General features: G+C 38.9%; 1 protein-coding gene across 2 annotated transcripts in view; it reads right to left on the bottom strand.

Annotated features, from left to right (window-relative positions):
- COG2 (component of oligomeric golgi complex 2) overlaps positions 1 to 18987 on the bottom strand; it is a 51156-nt gene that overhangs the window by 22392 nt on the left and 9777 nt on the right. For both annotated transcript variants that reach the window (XM_002809310.5, XM_024257535.3), the window contains exons 2-7: positions 11603 to 11764; positions 10401 to 10466; positions 8000 to 8080; positions 6660 to 6763; positions 2596 to 2704; positions 1845 to 2024 (exon numbers count right to left, since the gene is read on the bottom strand). In XM_002809310.5, the coding sequence (XP_002809356.3) occupies positions 1845 to 2024; positions 2596 to 2704; positions 6660 to 6763; positions 8000 to 8080; positions 10401 to 10466; positions 11603 to 11764 (702 nt within the window). The remainder of the gene's footprint in view (positions 1 to 1844; positions 2025 to 2595; positions 2705 to 6659; positions 6764 to 7999; positions 8081 to 10400; positions 10467 to 11602; positions 11765 to 18987) is intronic.

The following is an 18987-nucleotide window of genomic DNA, read 5'->3' on the forward strand; positions in this document are numbered from 1 at the left end:
AACAGTGAAGTAAATAACAGGTCACATTCAAAACTAGTTCCTCGGATTAGGCTGCACAGTTACGACTGTGGGGGAGACATGGGCTGACAAACCATGCACTCTCATCTGCTTCTCTGTGAGTCTGAAAATAAAATAACATCTTTTAAAAAAAGATTGAAAGCAGAGCACACGATTCTCCACCACAACTCCTCACTGTCTTCATCTGGGCCTTTTCTTCTACCATCATTCAGATTAGGGAAGGGTTTCAGGCAGAGAAAGGTAGAAGAAAATATATTAGTTTATTATTTTATTTTTTGTGATAAAATTGGGAGTCAAGAATGATATGACAAGGTAAGTTGAGTTTAAATAAAACACAATGTGGCTACTGAATTTAATGTGCCACTGAAAGTTCAAATATTTCTTTAATTTAGCACACTAGATTCAGTTCAGTGAAACAGGAACAGATTAGTGACTAAAATATTTTCATTGGTTGGGCACAGTGGCTCATGCCTGTAATTCCAGCACTTTGGGAGACCAAGGCAGGCAGATCACTTGAGCTTAGGAGTTCAAGATTAGTTTGGACAACATGGCAAAACCTCGTCCCTACAATAAAAACCATTAGCCAGGCATGGTGGTGTGTACCTGTAGTTCCAGCTAATTGGGAGGCTGAGGTAGGAGGACTGCTCAAGCCCAGGAGGTTGAGGCTACAGTGAGCCATGATCATGCCACTACACTCCAGCCTGGGCGACACAGTGAGACCCTGTCCCCCGAACCACAAAAAAAAATTTTCACTTATTGACAAAGAAATAATGTACATAATTTTTTCACCCCCATAGAGACAGCTATGGAATATAACATGATATAAACAGAGAGAACTGAAAGATCATTTATTTTTAATAATCTTAAAGCCAAAATAATTATTAAAATTAGTCCCTACATTTCATTTTTATCATTGGGAGTCTCAACTTCCCACTTTAAAAAATACAAGACTTTCACCCTGAAATCATGTGAGTATAATCTTTGTATTTACTAACAGTCAGAACATTCACACTGACAGGACACTGGAGGAAAGTCCCCAAACACCCAGGACGGGCTCAGTGACTTCTCTCAGTTTGAAGCAGACAAAGCTGCTATTTTTGTATGTCAGAAACTGTTGAATATCAGCAACTTTATATGGCGCAATCTATACTCTGGCTGCTCAGAAGCGGGATATACTTGTTTCCTATATTTTAAGTGAAGGATACTGCATAGCCACGTTCTAGATTTAAGGTATTACTCGGCTAATTTGCTATAAAAGCCCTTGATCTTTGAATATTCCTCCTCTCACCTTCCTGGTCCAGCAAACTCCTCTGTATTTTTCAAGACTTGGGCCAAATGTCATTTATTCCCTGAAGACTTGAGGGTACCACTGTCTACCCCACTCACACACCTTTCCACGCTCACAGCACTCTCTGCACCTTCCTCGTACACTGCAGTGTTGTCACTGCTTAACTGCCTTAGTCCACCCACAAGACCAGTGGTTTGAAAACATTCTTTTAACAACTACTGAGGAACAATTGTCTCCCACAAAATTGACCTAAAAAGCACGTGGATGCACACGTTCTCCCTAGGCGAGAATCTCGCCCTTGAAGCCTGAGCCGCAGCATTGCTGGGACACCTGAGAGGGCACGCCCAATTCCTGGCACCGTAACATTACTTCCCAACTGTAACCCACAGACACCAAGCCTTCCTTACAGCTGGTACTGTAGGAACTGAGAATCTTTCCAGAAAGATCTCTGTTCTCTCTTCTTATCTTCCTCACACCCAGTAAAGAGTCAAAGACAGAACAGAAGCTTATGAATGTTTGCTGAAGGAGGTACACAGACCTCGTCTATGTATGGTTTCACTAGTACTTGGCCAACTAAGGCCTCCGCATCCCGTGTCTTGTCAATCGTGGCATAAGTCCGCAAGCAGTGCCGTATTATATCGACATCAGACGTCTGAAGGCCTTCTAATAGGAGACCTTCCAGTGACTGCTGTAACATGGCTGTAATGCCAGCTATACGCTGCAAGAAAAGGGGGGTAAGTAAAAAAAAGCCCTAGTTATAACAATTTCTGAAACTGTAAATAGATATATAACAAGCCTCTTACACCAAAAGATGATGACATAGATAAAATCAAAATAATAACTTTTCCTGGAGAATAACAATGAACGCCTCAACCCAATCACTTTATAAGTAAATCTCTGCTTCATCAAAGAAGAATTTAGACAGAATTGCAGAATGAGAAAAAAGTTACCTTCCTCTTAAGCTACAAAGTCAATCTTTAGGAAACATCATGGATTTAAAATCCAATTAAGGGCTTTGGATAAATTAATTGTCTACATCATATAATATGTCCAATTCCATGAAATTCAGAATTAATTTTACTCTTATCATCTGGAGAATGTGACTGAGTCTTTACACAAAATCTATAACGTGTGACACTTAGGAAGCTGGGGCCCAAAAAAATGAAAAATTGAAAAAAAATGCAAAGTTAGCTTCAAAACCCTGTAGATCAACAATATTACTAGTTTAAACCAGAATTATTTAGCAAGTCCCTAAACACCAAACTGTGGAAATCCAAAACAACACTTACCGGCCTTACTTTGTCCAAAAGAGGCATGCCTTTGCTTTGAACAGCATGAAACTGTAACTGATTAAATTCTGTGGCAATTCTCTCCAAAATTTGTCCAGTCAAAAGGGGGCTAGTAGAGAAAACAATTATAGAAGTGTAATCCCTAAGGTCTCTACTTCCACGAGAATACATCACACGCATGGCAGTGAGAGACTTTCATACCCACTATATTTTGATTTTTGTCAGAGTGTTTTACGTGGCCACCTGTTACAAGGTGAAAGCTAAAGCATCTTTTGTGCCATCAGTCAATGTTCCCCAAGAGCCACATGCACAGCATGTTCTAAGTGCACTGGGCAATCTGTTGAGTACAAGCTGCCGATGCTGCCTGGCCTTGACCCACAGGGACCAGAGAGCAGCAGGGCTGGCCAGGCCTGTGTACATGCAATTATGTGTTTCTGCCACCGACTCCAAGCTCTCTCATTCATGACCTTCTTCTTCAGCTTTAACCTCCCTTCTTTTTCCCTCTTCCCCCTCTCCCCCTTCCCCCTCTCCCTCCTTATCTTTTCTTTCTCTTTCCATCTCATTTCTTATAGCTGGATCCTTTCCACTTCTCTGCCTGCCTCATTTTCCTTGCTAAAATACCTCTAAATATTTCTAAAATACCAAATACACTTGTCTCCTCAATAAATGAAACTGACCCTCCAGCAGCAATAAATATCTCAAAGTATCTTATTTTAAATTTAAATAGTAATAACTTACTTTAAAATTACATTTACCAAACAGCAAGAGCAGTCAGCCTATATGCTCTGGGTCCTAGTGAGAGGGCATTCTTTATGTACCTGGCACAAAATATAATAAATGCACTTTTTCCCCCCAAACATATTAAAAAGTGTCAATATCACTCAAAAGGAAGTAAAATAGCAGAGGAGAAGTATAAAGGCATAATCACCTGCTGTGTATACTGAGGCATCCTGTGTACACTGATGGCTCATCAGTTAGTGAGGAAAAATGTCCATATCATGAGGACATATAAAATGCTGCACTGAGACCATCAGTGGTCTACCCAGTTCTGTATTTGTAGCATCCAAACTAGTTTAGAGGAACAGGAACTGCCCAGTGTGACTAACCAAAAGGTTAACCAGTCTGTCTTGAATATCCCTAACTCTTTCCTGAATAATCTCGTGTGAATTAATTATTTATAAATTATCTAAATGTTTCTTGGCTTAACAAGCATGGTATATCTACTATTCAGTAATATTGCCCTGGTTTTACCTTCTCTGCAGCTCAAATTTGCAGATCTGAATTTAAGAAAAGCTCCTCAAAGATGATTCGGAGCAAGGAAGAGTGCAGTGTCTATTATACTGAATATAACATACTGAATATAATACAATACAATAATATAAGAGTATGTCTAGAAACAGACATCACTGAGGTCATCAGAAGCCCGTTCCCCACTAGTGGGAGACGTTTGGTATCTTTTCTTAGGTACCTACTAGTTCCAGACACTGTGGGTGTAAAGATGTCAGGGGCCTTACAGACTGATGGAGAAGGCATGCAAGTCAATCAACAGTTCCAGTCTCAACCGTAAGTTGTCTGGTGGATGACCCGGAGGCCTGATGAATGCATGGAGATGGAGCATCTAAATCTGAAAGGTCAGGGAAGACTTCCTAAAAGAGGTGGTCTTGTAATCGAGCTTTATGGAAGGGAACTCTTGTAGTGTCTTGTTTGTACTTTCTCTCACAGAACTGAGTGAGACAGTTTTAAAGAAAGTGGAAGGAATCAACAGTATCCCACATAAAAGAGAAGAATAAATTTTACAAAACAAATCCATATCGTTTTATAACCTGCTTTTTTTCCACTTAGCACGGTATTTTGAAACTTTCCATACTTTAAGCATGTTTTGAGCTAGATTTGGATGGAATAAAAAGAAATCAGGCAGGTGAAAGGGAGGTGGAAGTAGGAAGGGCTTTTAGTACAACAAATGGCCACACATAGTAAAATTAAGGAAGCATAAATCAGCAATGTTCAGGGCAGTCAGGGAACCACAAGTAGTTCCAAATAGCTTTAGTGAAGAATATAGAAGTGGCAAGGAGCAGCTTGGGAGTTTAAGATTTACCCTAAAAACACTAGGAAACCATTGTTTCCCAATCACATAGTAAGATGTAATTAGACAAATCTAAAAGATCCATTTGGCAGCCAGAGTTAGTTGTCCTAGAGAAAATGAGAGGTCAGTCAGGAGGCCACTGCCTGAAACGAGGCAATGGGAGAACTGAGAGGGGAGGCAGACATCTCTCAATCTCAGAGGCGCTAGAGCAGCAGACTCTCCAGGGCTTGCCTAGTGAATGCAAGAAGGAGATGAAGTTTAAAAAAGGAGAAAATGACTCCCCCAAGATGTCTAGCCCCGTTAGTGCAGGAAATAAAGGCACCGTTTCCTAAGACAAGGAACGAAAGGGAGGAGTAAAATGTTTTTGCTGGTGGAGAGAGGCAGGGAAAGAAGATGAGAGCTCAGTTTTCAACATGATGAATGTGAAGTGCCTGGAGAACGTCCACTAGACTCCTTGCAGTCATCAGACTGATGAGTCTGAGGACTACAGAAGTTCATCTGCAGATAAAGAGATCAGCATTCAGGAGGCCATTAAAACCATGGGGTTGGATGAGGTTACCCAGAAAGTGCTGATCAAGAGCACAGTCCCAAGAACAGTGCCCTGGAGAAAGCTGGCATGAAAAAGGGCACTGGAGTCCATCAAAGGAACAGAGTAGGAATGGGGAAGGAGGAAAAGAAAATGAGGAGGCAGGTATCACAGACGCCAAGTGAGGACACAGTTGGGAGGGGCTGTCAACGCTGTTGAGTGGAAGACAGAAGCAGAGCAGTTAGTGGAAAAGGGCTCCACTGGGCTCTCAGAACTGACACTGATGGGGACTCTGATGAGCGCAGATGAAGGGGAACAGAAGGGACAGAAGCAGAAGTACTACAGGCTGAAGAAAAAAGATGGCAGTGATTGACCACTTATTTATACGTCTCGATCAGGAAAGAAAGTAGAGACCTAGGACATGAGAATAATTTCCTTTTCGGATGCCTCATCTCCTCATCTATAAAATGAGAGATACACAGCATACTGTCTCTACAGTCTCTCCAAATCTAAAATTCTGATTCCTAAAATTAAGAAATCCAACTTGTCTTGATAGTACGATCAGGACTTTGAACTGCAGATATATTCCATTTGGTCCTAGTTGGTTTTCCTGTAGCTTATCCCATATTAGTCAAGGAAAAATATGATGGCTATCAATGTGACTTTCAGAGATGCTTGTGTTAGGCCCAAACTAGACATGTATGAGGGTCTACTCTATGGCTACTAGTCTTGCAAGTGGAGTTCCTATTAGCCTTATATGAGAGATGACAACACCAAGACACAGAGTGAAGTAACCTGACTCAGGCTACCCAGCTGGTACATGCAACGTAAGCCCATGCTCTTTCCACTGCACCATGGAGTTTCCCATTAATGTTCGTAATGATCCATTCAATTCATTTTCTGAGTCACTCAACTACCTGACTGATTTTAAATTCAGCGTGGGAAGGTAATAAGACACTACAGTATAACAAAGGAAACAGTCATCTTTTGCTTATTTTGCAAGCTTTTTCTTTGCTGTTTATAAATTTCAGTGAAATATGTCCTGCACTATTTCTTAATAACACTCGTGCGTTTTGAACCTCAAGATACATCAACTGGAATACTCTGGGCCTGTCTAAATAAGATGACTGCTATTCCACACCTTGAAGGTCAGTAGGGATTTCACTAGTCCATGGGTAAGGCAATTTCAAAAATAAAAACCTTCCACAGAAAGTACACGTTCTCTGACTCCCTGAAAGGTGCTGTGTTGGAACAGTGGCCTACGACCATCAAGGCTATATAATAATATGTATAAGCTTTACCATTTCATGCACTCTGCTTTGCTTGAGCTACATTTAAAAACACTAAGCCATAGATTGGGATTTTCTTCTTTATCAGAAATGAGTTCTAACTAAAAAAATTTTTACCCTGGATGTGAAGTATTAATTTATGAGTTATTTAGTAAAAAATACTTACCTGCTTGCTTCTAGTGCAGAGGTTTCTTTAGAACTTTGAGAGTTTAAGATTTTTTCAATTTTCTCAACTGACCGAATAACTTGTATAAGCCTCAATACACACATCTATAAATAAAAATTAAGGAAAAAAGTTATTGTCATGTTTAATCTTAATTATCTTATTTCATCATCCTAAGTGCAGGAAAATACAAAGTCAAAAGTCAACGTAAAATTACCTATAGCTTTCTATATTTTTAGTATTTCTACATAACACTAAATTCCCAAGAATGCAAATCTTTTGGCTTTCTAGAACAAACATATTTCAATATTCTATCACAATTTTAGAATTTTTAAAAAAACTTATTTTTTTTTGTTTTTAATATTATCCTTATTCCTTCTTTCTTTTCTCCATCTTTTTTAGGACAGGGTCTCACTCTATCACCCAGGCTGGAGTGCAGTGCTGTGATCTCGGCTCACTGCAGCCTCAACTTCCCAGGCTCAAGTGATCTTCCCACCTCAGCCTCCCAAGTAGCTGGACTACAGGCACACACCACCACATCTGGCTAATTTTTTTGTATTATTTGTAAAGACAGGGTTTTGCTATGTTGCCCAGGCTGTTCTCAAAGTCCTAAGCTCAAGCGATCTGCCTGCCTCAGCCTCTTAAACTGCTGAGATTACAGGTGTGAGCCACCACACCTGGCCTCTTTTCCCCATCTTAAATAAACCTTTATTTTGGAACTACATTTATGTTCATAAGATCCTTTTTTCATGTTTTTAGTTTCCGATCATATTTGTCCTCTTCATTTACATGTGCATGATATACCGATAAACGTAAGTGCCAATTCATTAAAGACATTTATTACATAAGGCAGATATTATCAAGGAACATTATAAAAACTCATAAAATAACAAAAATAAAGTCATTCATTAAATAGTTACAAAGCATCTACCATGAACCAAGACATTCTTCTACACATTGGGGATGTAAGTGGATAAAACAGGCAAAAATCCCCTTCTCAAGAAGTACACAATCTTTTCTAGCAATGCACTACATTCTTGAATCTTTGGACAAAAGCTGAGAAGGCATCTAAAGGAGAATTAAACAGAAGCTCTCTAAAACAGGCTTCTCTCCCTTGAGATTTTAAAAAGTGTGCTTGGGTACTAAAGTTATCAAAAGAAAAATAAATATATAAATACATCTAATAAATACATTTAGAAAACACTTTACTATAAAAGAGAGACATCACACTCCTCTCTGCAAAGGTATCAAGAAGAGTAAATCAGACCGTATGCCTGAAAGTGCTTGTTACTACAAGGTGCTATAGTGAATCAATGCTTTAATATTATAATATTTGAGTATACCTTTTTTTTCCTAATGTCTTCTTGTTTAGACATTCGTTCATCAACTGCCCGAATTCCTTCACTGACAGACGACCTAAGGCTCTTTAAAAGACAAAAAAAAAAGTACTGCAGAGATTGTTTTGTAACATTATGAAATTTACACATTTAATTCAATTCCACAGGACTTAACACCTACAGGCCAGTATTACACAGATATTGACAAATTACAAAATATTAGACACAATTGCTGTTTGTGTCTCAAGATTTAAGGGGAAAATGACATATAAAGCCAAGGTCATGCAGGATTGGCTGCCAAAAGAAAATTAATATATATATACAGCGAGCATCACAGGCGGTCAGGGTAAAGAAAGGATAACCGGAGTCAAGGTATAAGGGTGTCTGGTGGAGGAGATGAGACTTGAGGTAGATTCTAAAAATTTATGGATGCTGACAAGCATAGAGAAAAGATTATCAGAAGACAAGGCAGGAAGATAGAACAGTTATGACATATTTCAGGACCAGTGAGGAATACATCCAGGGGTACTGCAGGCATCAATTTGGACAAAAGTAGAAATAAAACAGGAAGGGTTAATTCAAGAGGACTATGACCAGATAAGACTTTAGACCAGATTCTACACATTTTTGGTACTAACATGTCATGAAAAAGTTGTTTTGGGAAAATTCAGAATCAAGAAGTCAAGAACGGGAGGCAAGGAAAAGGGAGAGGTTATAGGTGCAGAAACATGTCCAGAAGCTAATGAATTAATCAGAAATTAGGGCCAAAATGAAAGTAATGGAAAAACTAGAATAAACCGGAGAAATCACAAAAATTCTATAGAAAAATGAATTCATTCATCCCACAAATGTTATAAAATACCTATTAAATGTCAGCTATTGTGCAAGCCAATGAGGATGCAATGGTGAACAAGATAGAAATAGTCTCATTTCTCAACGGCTGTAGAATCTCACAGAGTAGCTTCATGAGTTGGAGGTCAAAAAGGAAGAACAGGTCTATTGCCAAACCAATCAGGAAAAAGGTGGCTATAGAGACAGCTGTGGAAGGAGGGAGAGCATATGGTGCTGGCAGGTGGCAAGGAAAAGACTAGAGCCTGCAGGTGAGACAGCAGTCAACAATGACAGAGCAGAATTCGGGAGAGTGAATCCACCTCCATGGGAGAGCACTTGGAGAGGAGAGAAGAGGAGAGGAGAGGAGGAAGAGGACAGGGCTGAGGACTGAGGACTGAGGCTCGGAAAACACCCTATCTCCAAGGCTGGGGGGTAGGAAGAGGTACACTGAAAAGAAGGCAGGAGAGCCACCCAAGAGCCATGTAAAAGCCACCCAGAGTGTGGAATCCAACAGTGGATCACAAAAACAATTTTCCTTCCATGCCAAGAAGAAGTACTTTAAAAGCTTTTTTAAAAAATCAAACAAGACGTAAACATTTGAAAATATTTGTTAGTTCGAGGCACAACTCGAGACCTCTCTTTTAAGAATTATTTCTTGCCTGCTATTCCTATGGACTTCTAAACACTGACATTTCTATTATTCTGCATTTTTTTTTTCAGCACTACGCATGCACTGAATGTTTACTTATGTCACCTACTGTGAGCATACTATGTGCCAGGGACTGTCTTAGGGGCTAAGTGCATAAGGCTACACAAGCTGCGCATAATCTAATGGTGACATACACAGGTAATAATGGTGCAATGAACCAAGTTTATGACAGTTCATCAATGCTAAGACAGCATGGAAGTCAGGGTGCCTGACACAGACTGTGGGGTGGACCAGCAGGGACAGGACAGGGTAGCACACTTTTCTGTTGAAAATGATGCCAAAACTCCCTTCTCTACTGTTCATCCGGATGGAGTCCCTGTCTCCAATGGCTTAGACATGGGGAGTCCCAACTCACAGCAGACATTATCTCATAGAAACATTAAAATAAATACAATTAGTTATTACATTAATTGTATATTATCCTTTGGTTACATGAGGGTTTAAAGAGCTTCTGTGGACTAGTCTAGGAACCTAACAATATACAAAATATTATTTGGGAAAATATTTGTAAAACTACAAACTTTTAAAATAGAAGCTATTCTTAAATTAGTGACTACCTACATATGAGTGAGCTGACAGTAACAAGTTGAGTTTTCAAATAGCCTTCTTCTCCTCCCCCCACATTTTAAAGCTGTCTACTCTAAGAAACTGTCATATTCAAATCAAACATAAATTTTTTTAGTTATAGTATCACACAGAAAAAATAGAGAACGATTTATAACTTTTCTGAGGATAAGTATTATAATTACTAAACATTCAAAAAACAAAAATCAACAACCTAACAGATTAAAGGAATTCTTTTTTGGAGGGGCAAACAAGCATATCATGCTTTAGGGTAAACTGTTTAATGTTATTCGGGAAACTTACCAGAACCTCTTCTCGTAATTGTCCCAAAGGCACAGAAAGCTGGTTAAGGGCTTTGTCCATGCCAACCTAAAGGCAGAAATCATGTTGGCACACACACTTCACAATCAAGAGTAACAGCTAAGTATCTACTTAATGATCAATGTAGTGCTAGACTTAGGTTATTCTTTCTGTACAACAAAATGAACAACCATATATTGCTAAGTAACTAAATAACAAATGTTATTTTATAATAAACATTGTTGATAGAATGTGAAAAAACCTTTGATGTACATGAAAACTATAAAAATAAGAGAAGTCATAATAAATAAAAGCCTCCTTAGGCACAATTTGCCTCTGAATAAAATATTTTAATGAATTTGAGAAATTTTAACTGGAGATAAAGAGCTATCTGTCTGTACTTTACAATATTCAACCAGTTGATGTGAAAGTCTCAAGGAGTATATCTATCCTAACCATTATAACCCTTGAGAAAAATCCAAATGAAATAGAATGGAAATATAATTTTCTAGGTTTCTAATCCTACTACAACATTTATCTTAGACATACATTTCCCAAATGCAAATATGGCTCATTAATTTTAATGCTTCTTAAAATTTCCATGGAGATGGCTACTTTCTGTACTTCTTTGGAGAGAGTTTTAAAAGTAAAATAAAATAGGAACAGGATGACCAAAAGGCAAACTTCGGGAGTATTAAAACATAAGCACTTCTAACCTACTTATATAAACAGCTGATATGCTCATGACAAACTATTCTTACATTTTATAAAACCAAGCCTCCTAAAGATCAATATTGGCCAATGTTCCCTCAATCTAGCTGTGGCTAGCGTATGCATCTGAAAGTAAATTAAACACTTCCTTAAGAACAGTTGATATTTGCTCTTGCAAATTGGTCTAAGCCAGAGAGATTTCATGGTAATCAGCAGCTAACAAAAACAACCAGTCTGCTATTGCTAGCCTTTGTTTTTCACTAATAATATCAAATTCAAAAAATATTTAATTTAGAATAGTCTTAAATAAGTAAAAAAGCAAAATTGTATATCAAGAAAGTTTGGTTATTTTATTGATGACATTAGTGATCTCTTCAAATTTCTGTGAGGACATCAACTAAAAGGTTTCTAAAAACACACAACACTTCTAAGAATAAGTATGAGTGAGAAAGAAATTGTATGTGTGTAAATGGGACCGTGGATTTAAAGTTTACCAAGTTTGTTGAAAGATTGACAAAATCTGCATAATCCTTGTTGATGAGTTCGACCATGGCTGTTTTCAGAAGTTTATAGTAGAGCTCCAGGTCATCTCTCAGTTCTTCCAGCTGGACCCGCTTCCTACAGTCAGACACAAAATGATCGACATCGAAATCTTCCTGAAAAATAAAACCGGAGAAGAAAAAATTATGGCAATGATATCACAGTGACGTATACAAATGAAATGGAAGAAAGAGTAAGAAAGCCCATTCCCGTCATTTACAAGGCCACGCTGCTGCAGGAAGAAAGTATCTTGGCTTATACATGACAGTATGAAGGTGTTTGTCCACTTTATCAAGGTGCCAAGGGTGGCCCCTGACTGAGAACATCCTCTCCTGTTGCCTAAAATTCTAAAAGTGAACTTCTTTTTCAAAACAACACAATTCAGTCAGGTTCTTCTCAAAATAGAAACGTTTCCTCTTAATTTTAAAGTAACAAATGTTCAATGTAAAACTTTCAAACAACAAAGAACTATATTAAAAATCTCCATCAGAGTAAAAAAAAAAAATCACCGAAATTCTCATGCTGTAGAGATAAGCACTATTAATTTTTTTCTCTACCTAACATTGTGATTCACATCCTTCCAGATGTTTTTCTATGTGTCACATGCACACACAGAATCTTAATATTCATCCTGTTATGTAAACTGCTTTTCCTCATATAACAATACAACTTGGATGTCTTTTCATAATTCATATAAATTTGCATTCATGTTTTATATGGATGCTGAGTATTCTATTGAACAAGATGTTCAGGAGCTTGCGGAGTGCACTGCAGCTCAGCAAGGCCGCTGTGGCCAGACTGCCAGATTTCTCCTCTCTGGGCAGGGCATCTCTGAAAAAAAAGGCAGCAGTCCCAGTCAGGGTCTTATAGATAAAACCCCCATCTCCCTGGGACAGAGCACCTGGGGGAAGGGATGGCTGTGGGTACAGCTTCAGCAGACTTAAACATCCCTGCCTGATGGCTCTAAAGAGAGCAGCGGACCTCCTAGCACAGCGTATGAGCTCTGGTAAGGGTCAGACTGCCTCCTCAGGTGGGTCCCTGACCCCCGTGTATCCTGACTGGGAGACACTTCCCAGTATGGGCCGAGAGACACTTCACACAGGAGAGCTCTGGCTGGCATCTGGCAGGCGCCCCTCTGGGACGAAGCTTCCAGAGGAAAGAACAGGCAGCAATCTTTGCTGTTCTGCAGCCTCCACTGATGAAATCCAGGCAAACAGGGTCTGGAGTGGACCTCCAACAAATTCCAGCAGACCTGCAGCCGAGGGTCCTGACTGTCAGAAAGAAAACTAACAAACAGAAAGGAATAGCACGTCCACTCAGACTCCATCCAAAGGTCACCAACATCAAAGACCAAAGGTAGATTAATCCACAAAGATGGGGAGAAACCAGCACAAAAATGCTGAAAATTCCAAAAACCAGAATGCCTCTTCACCTCCAAAGGATCACAACTCCTCACCAGCAAGGGAACAAAACTGGACGGAGAATGAGTTTGACGAATTGACAGAAGTAGGCTTTGGAAGGTGGGTAATAACAAACTCCTCCAAGCTAAACGAGCATGTTCTAATCCAATGTAAGGAAGCTAAGAACCTTGAAAAAAGGTTAGATGAATTGCTAACTAGAGTAACCAGTTTGCAGAAGAATATAAATGACCTGACGGAGCTGAAAAACACAGCATAAGAACTTCGTGAAGCACACACAAGTATCAATAGCCGAATCAATCAAGTGGAAGAAAGGATATCAGAGACTGAAGACCAACTTAATGACATGAAGTGAGAAGACAAGATTAGAGAAAAAAGAATAAAAAGGAAAGAACAAAGCTCCAAGAAATACAGGACTAGATGAAAAGACCAAATCTGCATTCGATTGGTGTACCTTAAAGTGACGGGGAAAATGGAACCAAGTGCAAAAACACTGTTCAGAATGTTATCCAGGAGAACTTCCCCAACCTAGCAAGACAGGTCAACATTCAAATTCAGGAAATATAGAAAACACCACAAAGATGCTCCTCGAGAAAAGCAACCCCAAGACACATAATCATCAGATTCACCAAGGCTAAAATGAAGGAAAAAATGTTAAAGGCAGACAGAGAGAAAGGTCGGGTTACCCACAAAGGGAAGCCCATCAGAATAACAGTGGATCTCTCAGCAGAAACCCTACAAGCCAGAAGAGACTGGGGGTCAATATTCAACATTCTTTAAGAAAACAATTTTCAACCCAGAATTTCATATCCAGCCAAACTAAGCTTCATAAGCAAAGGAGAAATAAAGTCCTTTACAGACAGGCAAATGCTGGGAGATTTTGTCACCACCAAGTCTGCCTTACAAGAGCTCCTGAAGGAAGCATTAAACGTAGAAAAGAAAAACTGGTACCAGCCACTGCAAAAACATTGCAAATTGTAAAGACCATCAACACTATGAAGAAACTGCATCAACTAATGGGCAAAATGACCACCTAGCATCATAATGATAGGGTCAAATTCCACATAACAATATTAACCTTAAGTGTAAACAGACTAAATGCCCCAATTAAAAGACACAGACTGGCAAACTGGATAGAGTCAAGACCCATCAGTGTGCTGTATTTAGGAGACCCATCTCATGTGCAAAGACACACATAGGCTCAAAATAAAGGGATGGAGGAATATTTACCAAGCAAATGGAAAGCAAAAAGAAGCAGGAGTTGCAATCCTAATCTCTGATAAAACAGACTTTAAACCAACAAAGATCAAAACAAAGAAGGGCATTACATAATGGTAAAGGGATCAATGCAACAAGAGCTAATTATCCTAAATATATATGCACCCAGTACAGGAGCACCCAGATCCATAAAGCAAGTTCTTAGAGACCTACAAAGAGACTTAGACTCCCACACAACAATAGTGGGAGATTTGAACACCCAACTGTCAATATTAGACAGATCAACAAGACAGAAAATTAACAAGGATATTCAGGACTTGAACTCAGTTCTGGACCAAGAGGACCTAATAGACATCTACAGAACTCTCCACCCCAAATCAACAGAATATACATTCTTCTCAGCACTGCAGTGCACTTATTCTAAAATTGGCCACATAATTGGAAGTAAAACATTCCTCAGCAGATGCAAAAGAATGAAAATCATAACAGACTCGCAAACCACAGTGCAATCAAATTAGAACTCAGGATTAAGAAACTCACTCAAAACCACACAACTACATGGAAACTGAACAACCTGCTCCTGAATGACTACTGGGTAAATAATGAAATGAAGGCAGAAATAAAGATGTTCTCTGAAACCAAGGAGAATGAAGACACAACGTACCAGAATCTCTGGGACACATGTAAAGCAGTGTGTAGAGGGAACTTTATAGCACTAAATGCCCACAAGTGAAAGCAGGAAAGATCTAAAATTGACATCCTAACATCAAAATTAAAAGAACTGGAGAAGCAACAGCAAACAAATTCGAAAGCTAGCAGAAGACAAGAAATAACTAAGATCAGAGCAGAACTGAAGGAGATAGAGACATGAGAAACCCTTCAAAAAATCAATGAACCAATGAAACCAGGAGCTGGTTTTTTGAAAACATCAACAAAATTGACAGACCTCTAGCCAGACTAATAAAGAAGAAAAGCGAGAATAATTAAATAGGTGCAATAAAAAATGATAAAGGGATATCACCCCCGATCCCACAAAAATACAGACTACCATCAGAGAATACTATAAACACCTCTAGGTGAATAAACTAGAAAATCTAGAAGAAATGGATAAATTCCTGGACACATACACCCTCCCAAGGCCAAACCAGGAAGAAGTTGAATCCCTGAATAGACCAATAACAAGTTCTGAAATTGAGGCAGCAATTAATAGCCTACCAACCAAAAAAAGTCCAGGACCAGACGGATTCACAGCTGAATTCTACCAGAGGTACAAAGAGGAGCTGGTACCATTCCTTCTGAAACTATTCCAAACAATAGAAAAAGAAGAAATCTTCTCTAACTCATTTTATGAGGCCAGCATCATCCTGATATCAAAACCTGGCAAAGACACAACAAAAAAAGAAAATTTCAGGCCAATATTTCTGATGAACATCAATGCAAAAATCCTCAATAAAATACCGGCAAGCCAAATCCAGCAGCACATCAAAAAGCTTATCCACCACAATCAAGTTGGCTTCATTCCTGGAACGCAAGGCTGGTTCAACACACGCAAATCAATAAACGTAATCCATCACATAAACAGAACTAATGACAAAAACCACAAGATTAGCTCAATAGATGCAGAAAAGGCCTTTGTCAAAATTCAACACCTCTTCATGCTAAAAACTCTCATAAACTAGGTATTGATGGAACGTATCTCAAAATAATGAGAGCTATTTATGACAAACCCACAGCCAATATCATACTGAATGGGCAAAAACTGGAAGCATTCCCTTTGAAAACTGGCACAAGACAGGGATGCCCTCTTCTCACCACTTCTATTCAACATAATATTGGATGTTCTGGCCAGGGCAATCAGGCAAGAGAAAGAAATAAAGAGTATTCAAATAGGAAGACAGGAAGTCAAATTGTCTCTGTTTGCAGATGACATGATTGTATATTTAGAAAACCCCATCGTCTCAGCCCAAAATCTCCTTAAGCTGATAAACAACTTCAGCAAAGTCTCAGGATACAAAATCAATGTGCAAAAATCACAAGCATTCATATACACCAATAACAGACAAACAGCCAAATCATGAGTGAACTCCCATTCACAATTGCTACTAAGATAACAAAATACCTAGGAATACAACTTACAAGGGATGTGATGGACCTCTTCAAGGAGAACTACAAACCGCTGCTCAGGGAAATAAGAGAGGACACAAACAAATGGAAAAACATTCCATGCTCATGGATACGAAGAATCAATATCATGAAAATTGCCATACTGCCCAAAGTAATTTACAGATTCAATGCTATCCCCATCAAGCTACCATTGACTTTTTTCACAGAATTGGAAAAAACTCTTCTCAAAGAAGAGCCTGCATAGCCAAGACAATCCTGAGCAAAAGGAACAAAGCTGGAGGCATCACACTACCTGACTTCAAACTATACTACAAGGCTACAGTAACCAAAACAGTATGGTACTGGTACGAAAACAGATATATAGACCATTGGAACAGAACAGAGGCCTCAGAAATAACACCACACATCTACAACCATCTAATCTTTGACAAACCTGACACAAACAACGGGGAAAAGATTCCCTATTTAATAAATGGTGTTGGAAAAACTGGCTAGCCATATGCAGAAAACTGAAACTGGACCCCTTCCTTATACCTTGTACAAAAATCAACTCAAGATGGATTAAAGACTTAAATGTAAGGCCTAAAACCATAAAAATCCTATAAGAAAACCTAGACAATACCATTCAGGACACAGGCAGGGACAGACTTCATGTCTAAAACACCAAAAGCAATGGCAACAAAAGCCAAAATTGACAAACAGAATCTAATTAAACTAAAGAGCTTCTGCACAGCAAAAGAAACTATCATCAGAGTGAACAGGCAACCTACAGAACAGGAGAAAATTTTTGCAATCTATCCATCTGACAAAGGGCTAATATCCAGAATCTACAAAGAACTTAAACATAGAAGAAAATTTAATCTCCAATACAAGAGTTGAGAGGAGACCTTTAAGAAGTGGTCATGAGGGCGTTGTCCTCATGAATGTATTCATGCTGTCACCATGCTAGTGGATTCATTTTTGAGAGAGGGTTATAAAAGTGAGTTCATCCCTCTCTTGCTCTTGTATGCTCCTCCCATCCAACTTCTGCCACATGATGCCCTACACCCCATTTTGACACAGCAAGAAAGCCTCCACCAGATGTGGCCTCTTGATCTTGAACTTCCCAACCTCCAAAACTGTAAGCCACATAAACTTCTATAGTTTATAAATTATCCATTCCCAAGTATTCTGTTTTAGCAGCACAACATTAGACACTCACTAATATGGACTGTCTTAGTAGAATCTAAAGTCAAACTCTGGCTGGGCGCAGTGGCTCACGCCTGTAATGCCAGTGCTTTGAGAGGCTAAGGTGGGTGGTTCACTTGAGGTCGGGAGTTCAAGACCAGCCTGGCCAACATGCGAAACCCCGTCTCTACTAAAAATACAAAAATTAGCCCGGCGTGGTGGCATGCGCCTGTAATCCCAGCTACTTGGGAGGCTGAGCCATGAGAATCGCTTGAAGCCTGGAGGCGGAGGTTGCTGTGAGCCAAGATGGTGCCACTGCACTCCTCCCTGGGCAACAGAGCAAGACTCTGTCTCAAAAAAAAAAAAACCAAAAAACGAAAAATAAAGAAGTCAAATTCAATGAAACAAAAAGTAGAATAGTGGTTACTAGGTGCTGGAGAATGGGGATTGGCGTTGGGAGTAATGTCAAATGATATAACCTTTCAGTTTATAAGACAAATAAATTCTGGAGTTCTAATGTATAGCACGATGACTACAGTTAATAATATACTGTATTCTTGAAATAATATACTGTATAGTTAATACACTATTCTTGAAGAGAGTAGATCTTAAGTGTTCTCACTATAAAAAGAGGGGGTTAACTATGTGAGGTGATGAATACATTACCTTGATTATGGTAATTATTTCACAAGGTATACACATTATCAAATCATCACCCTGTATATAATTTTTATTTGTCATACAATTTTTATTTGACAATCATACCTAAATAAAGCTGGGGTGGACAAGCAGTATGAAATCAAACCTAATTTTAAAATGAGCAAAAGATCTGAAAAAATGCTCAACATGAGTTATTATTAGGGAACTGCAAATTAAAACAAGACACCAATGAAGAGAATGACTAAAATCCAAAACACTGACAATACCAAATGCTTCTGAAGTTATGGAGCAGTAGGAATTCTCCTTCATTCCTGGTAAGAATGCAAAATGGAAGTCACTTTGGAAGACAGCTTGGCAGTTTCTTACAAAACTAAACAGAGTCTTGTCAATTGTGCTCCGTATTTAGCCAAATGGGTTAAAAATGTATGTCCATACAAAAACCTGCATGTGAATGTTTATAGCAGCCTTATTCTAACTGCCAAAACTTGGAAGCAAATATGATTTCTTTCAATACGTAAATAGATGAACAAACTGTGGTATATCCATACATAGAACATTACTCAGTGATAAAAAGAGATGAGCTATACCAAGCTACAAAGACATGGAGGAATCTTAAATGTATATTTCTAAGTGAAAGAAGTCAATCTGAAAAGGCTATATATACTGTATGATTCCTACTGCATACATGATATTCAGGAAATGGCAAAACTATGGAGACTAAAGAGATCAGTAGTTGCCTGGGGTTAGGGATG

Source organism: Pongo abelii, chromosome 1, assembly GCF_028885655.2.
Source record: "Pongo abelii isolate AG06213 chromosome 1, NHGRI_mPonAbe1-v2.0_pri, whole genome shotgun sequence".
Taxonomy (NCBI): Eukaryota; Metazoa; Chordata; class Mammalia; order Primates; family Hominidae; genus Pongo; species Pongo abelii.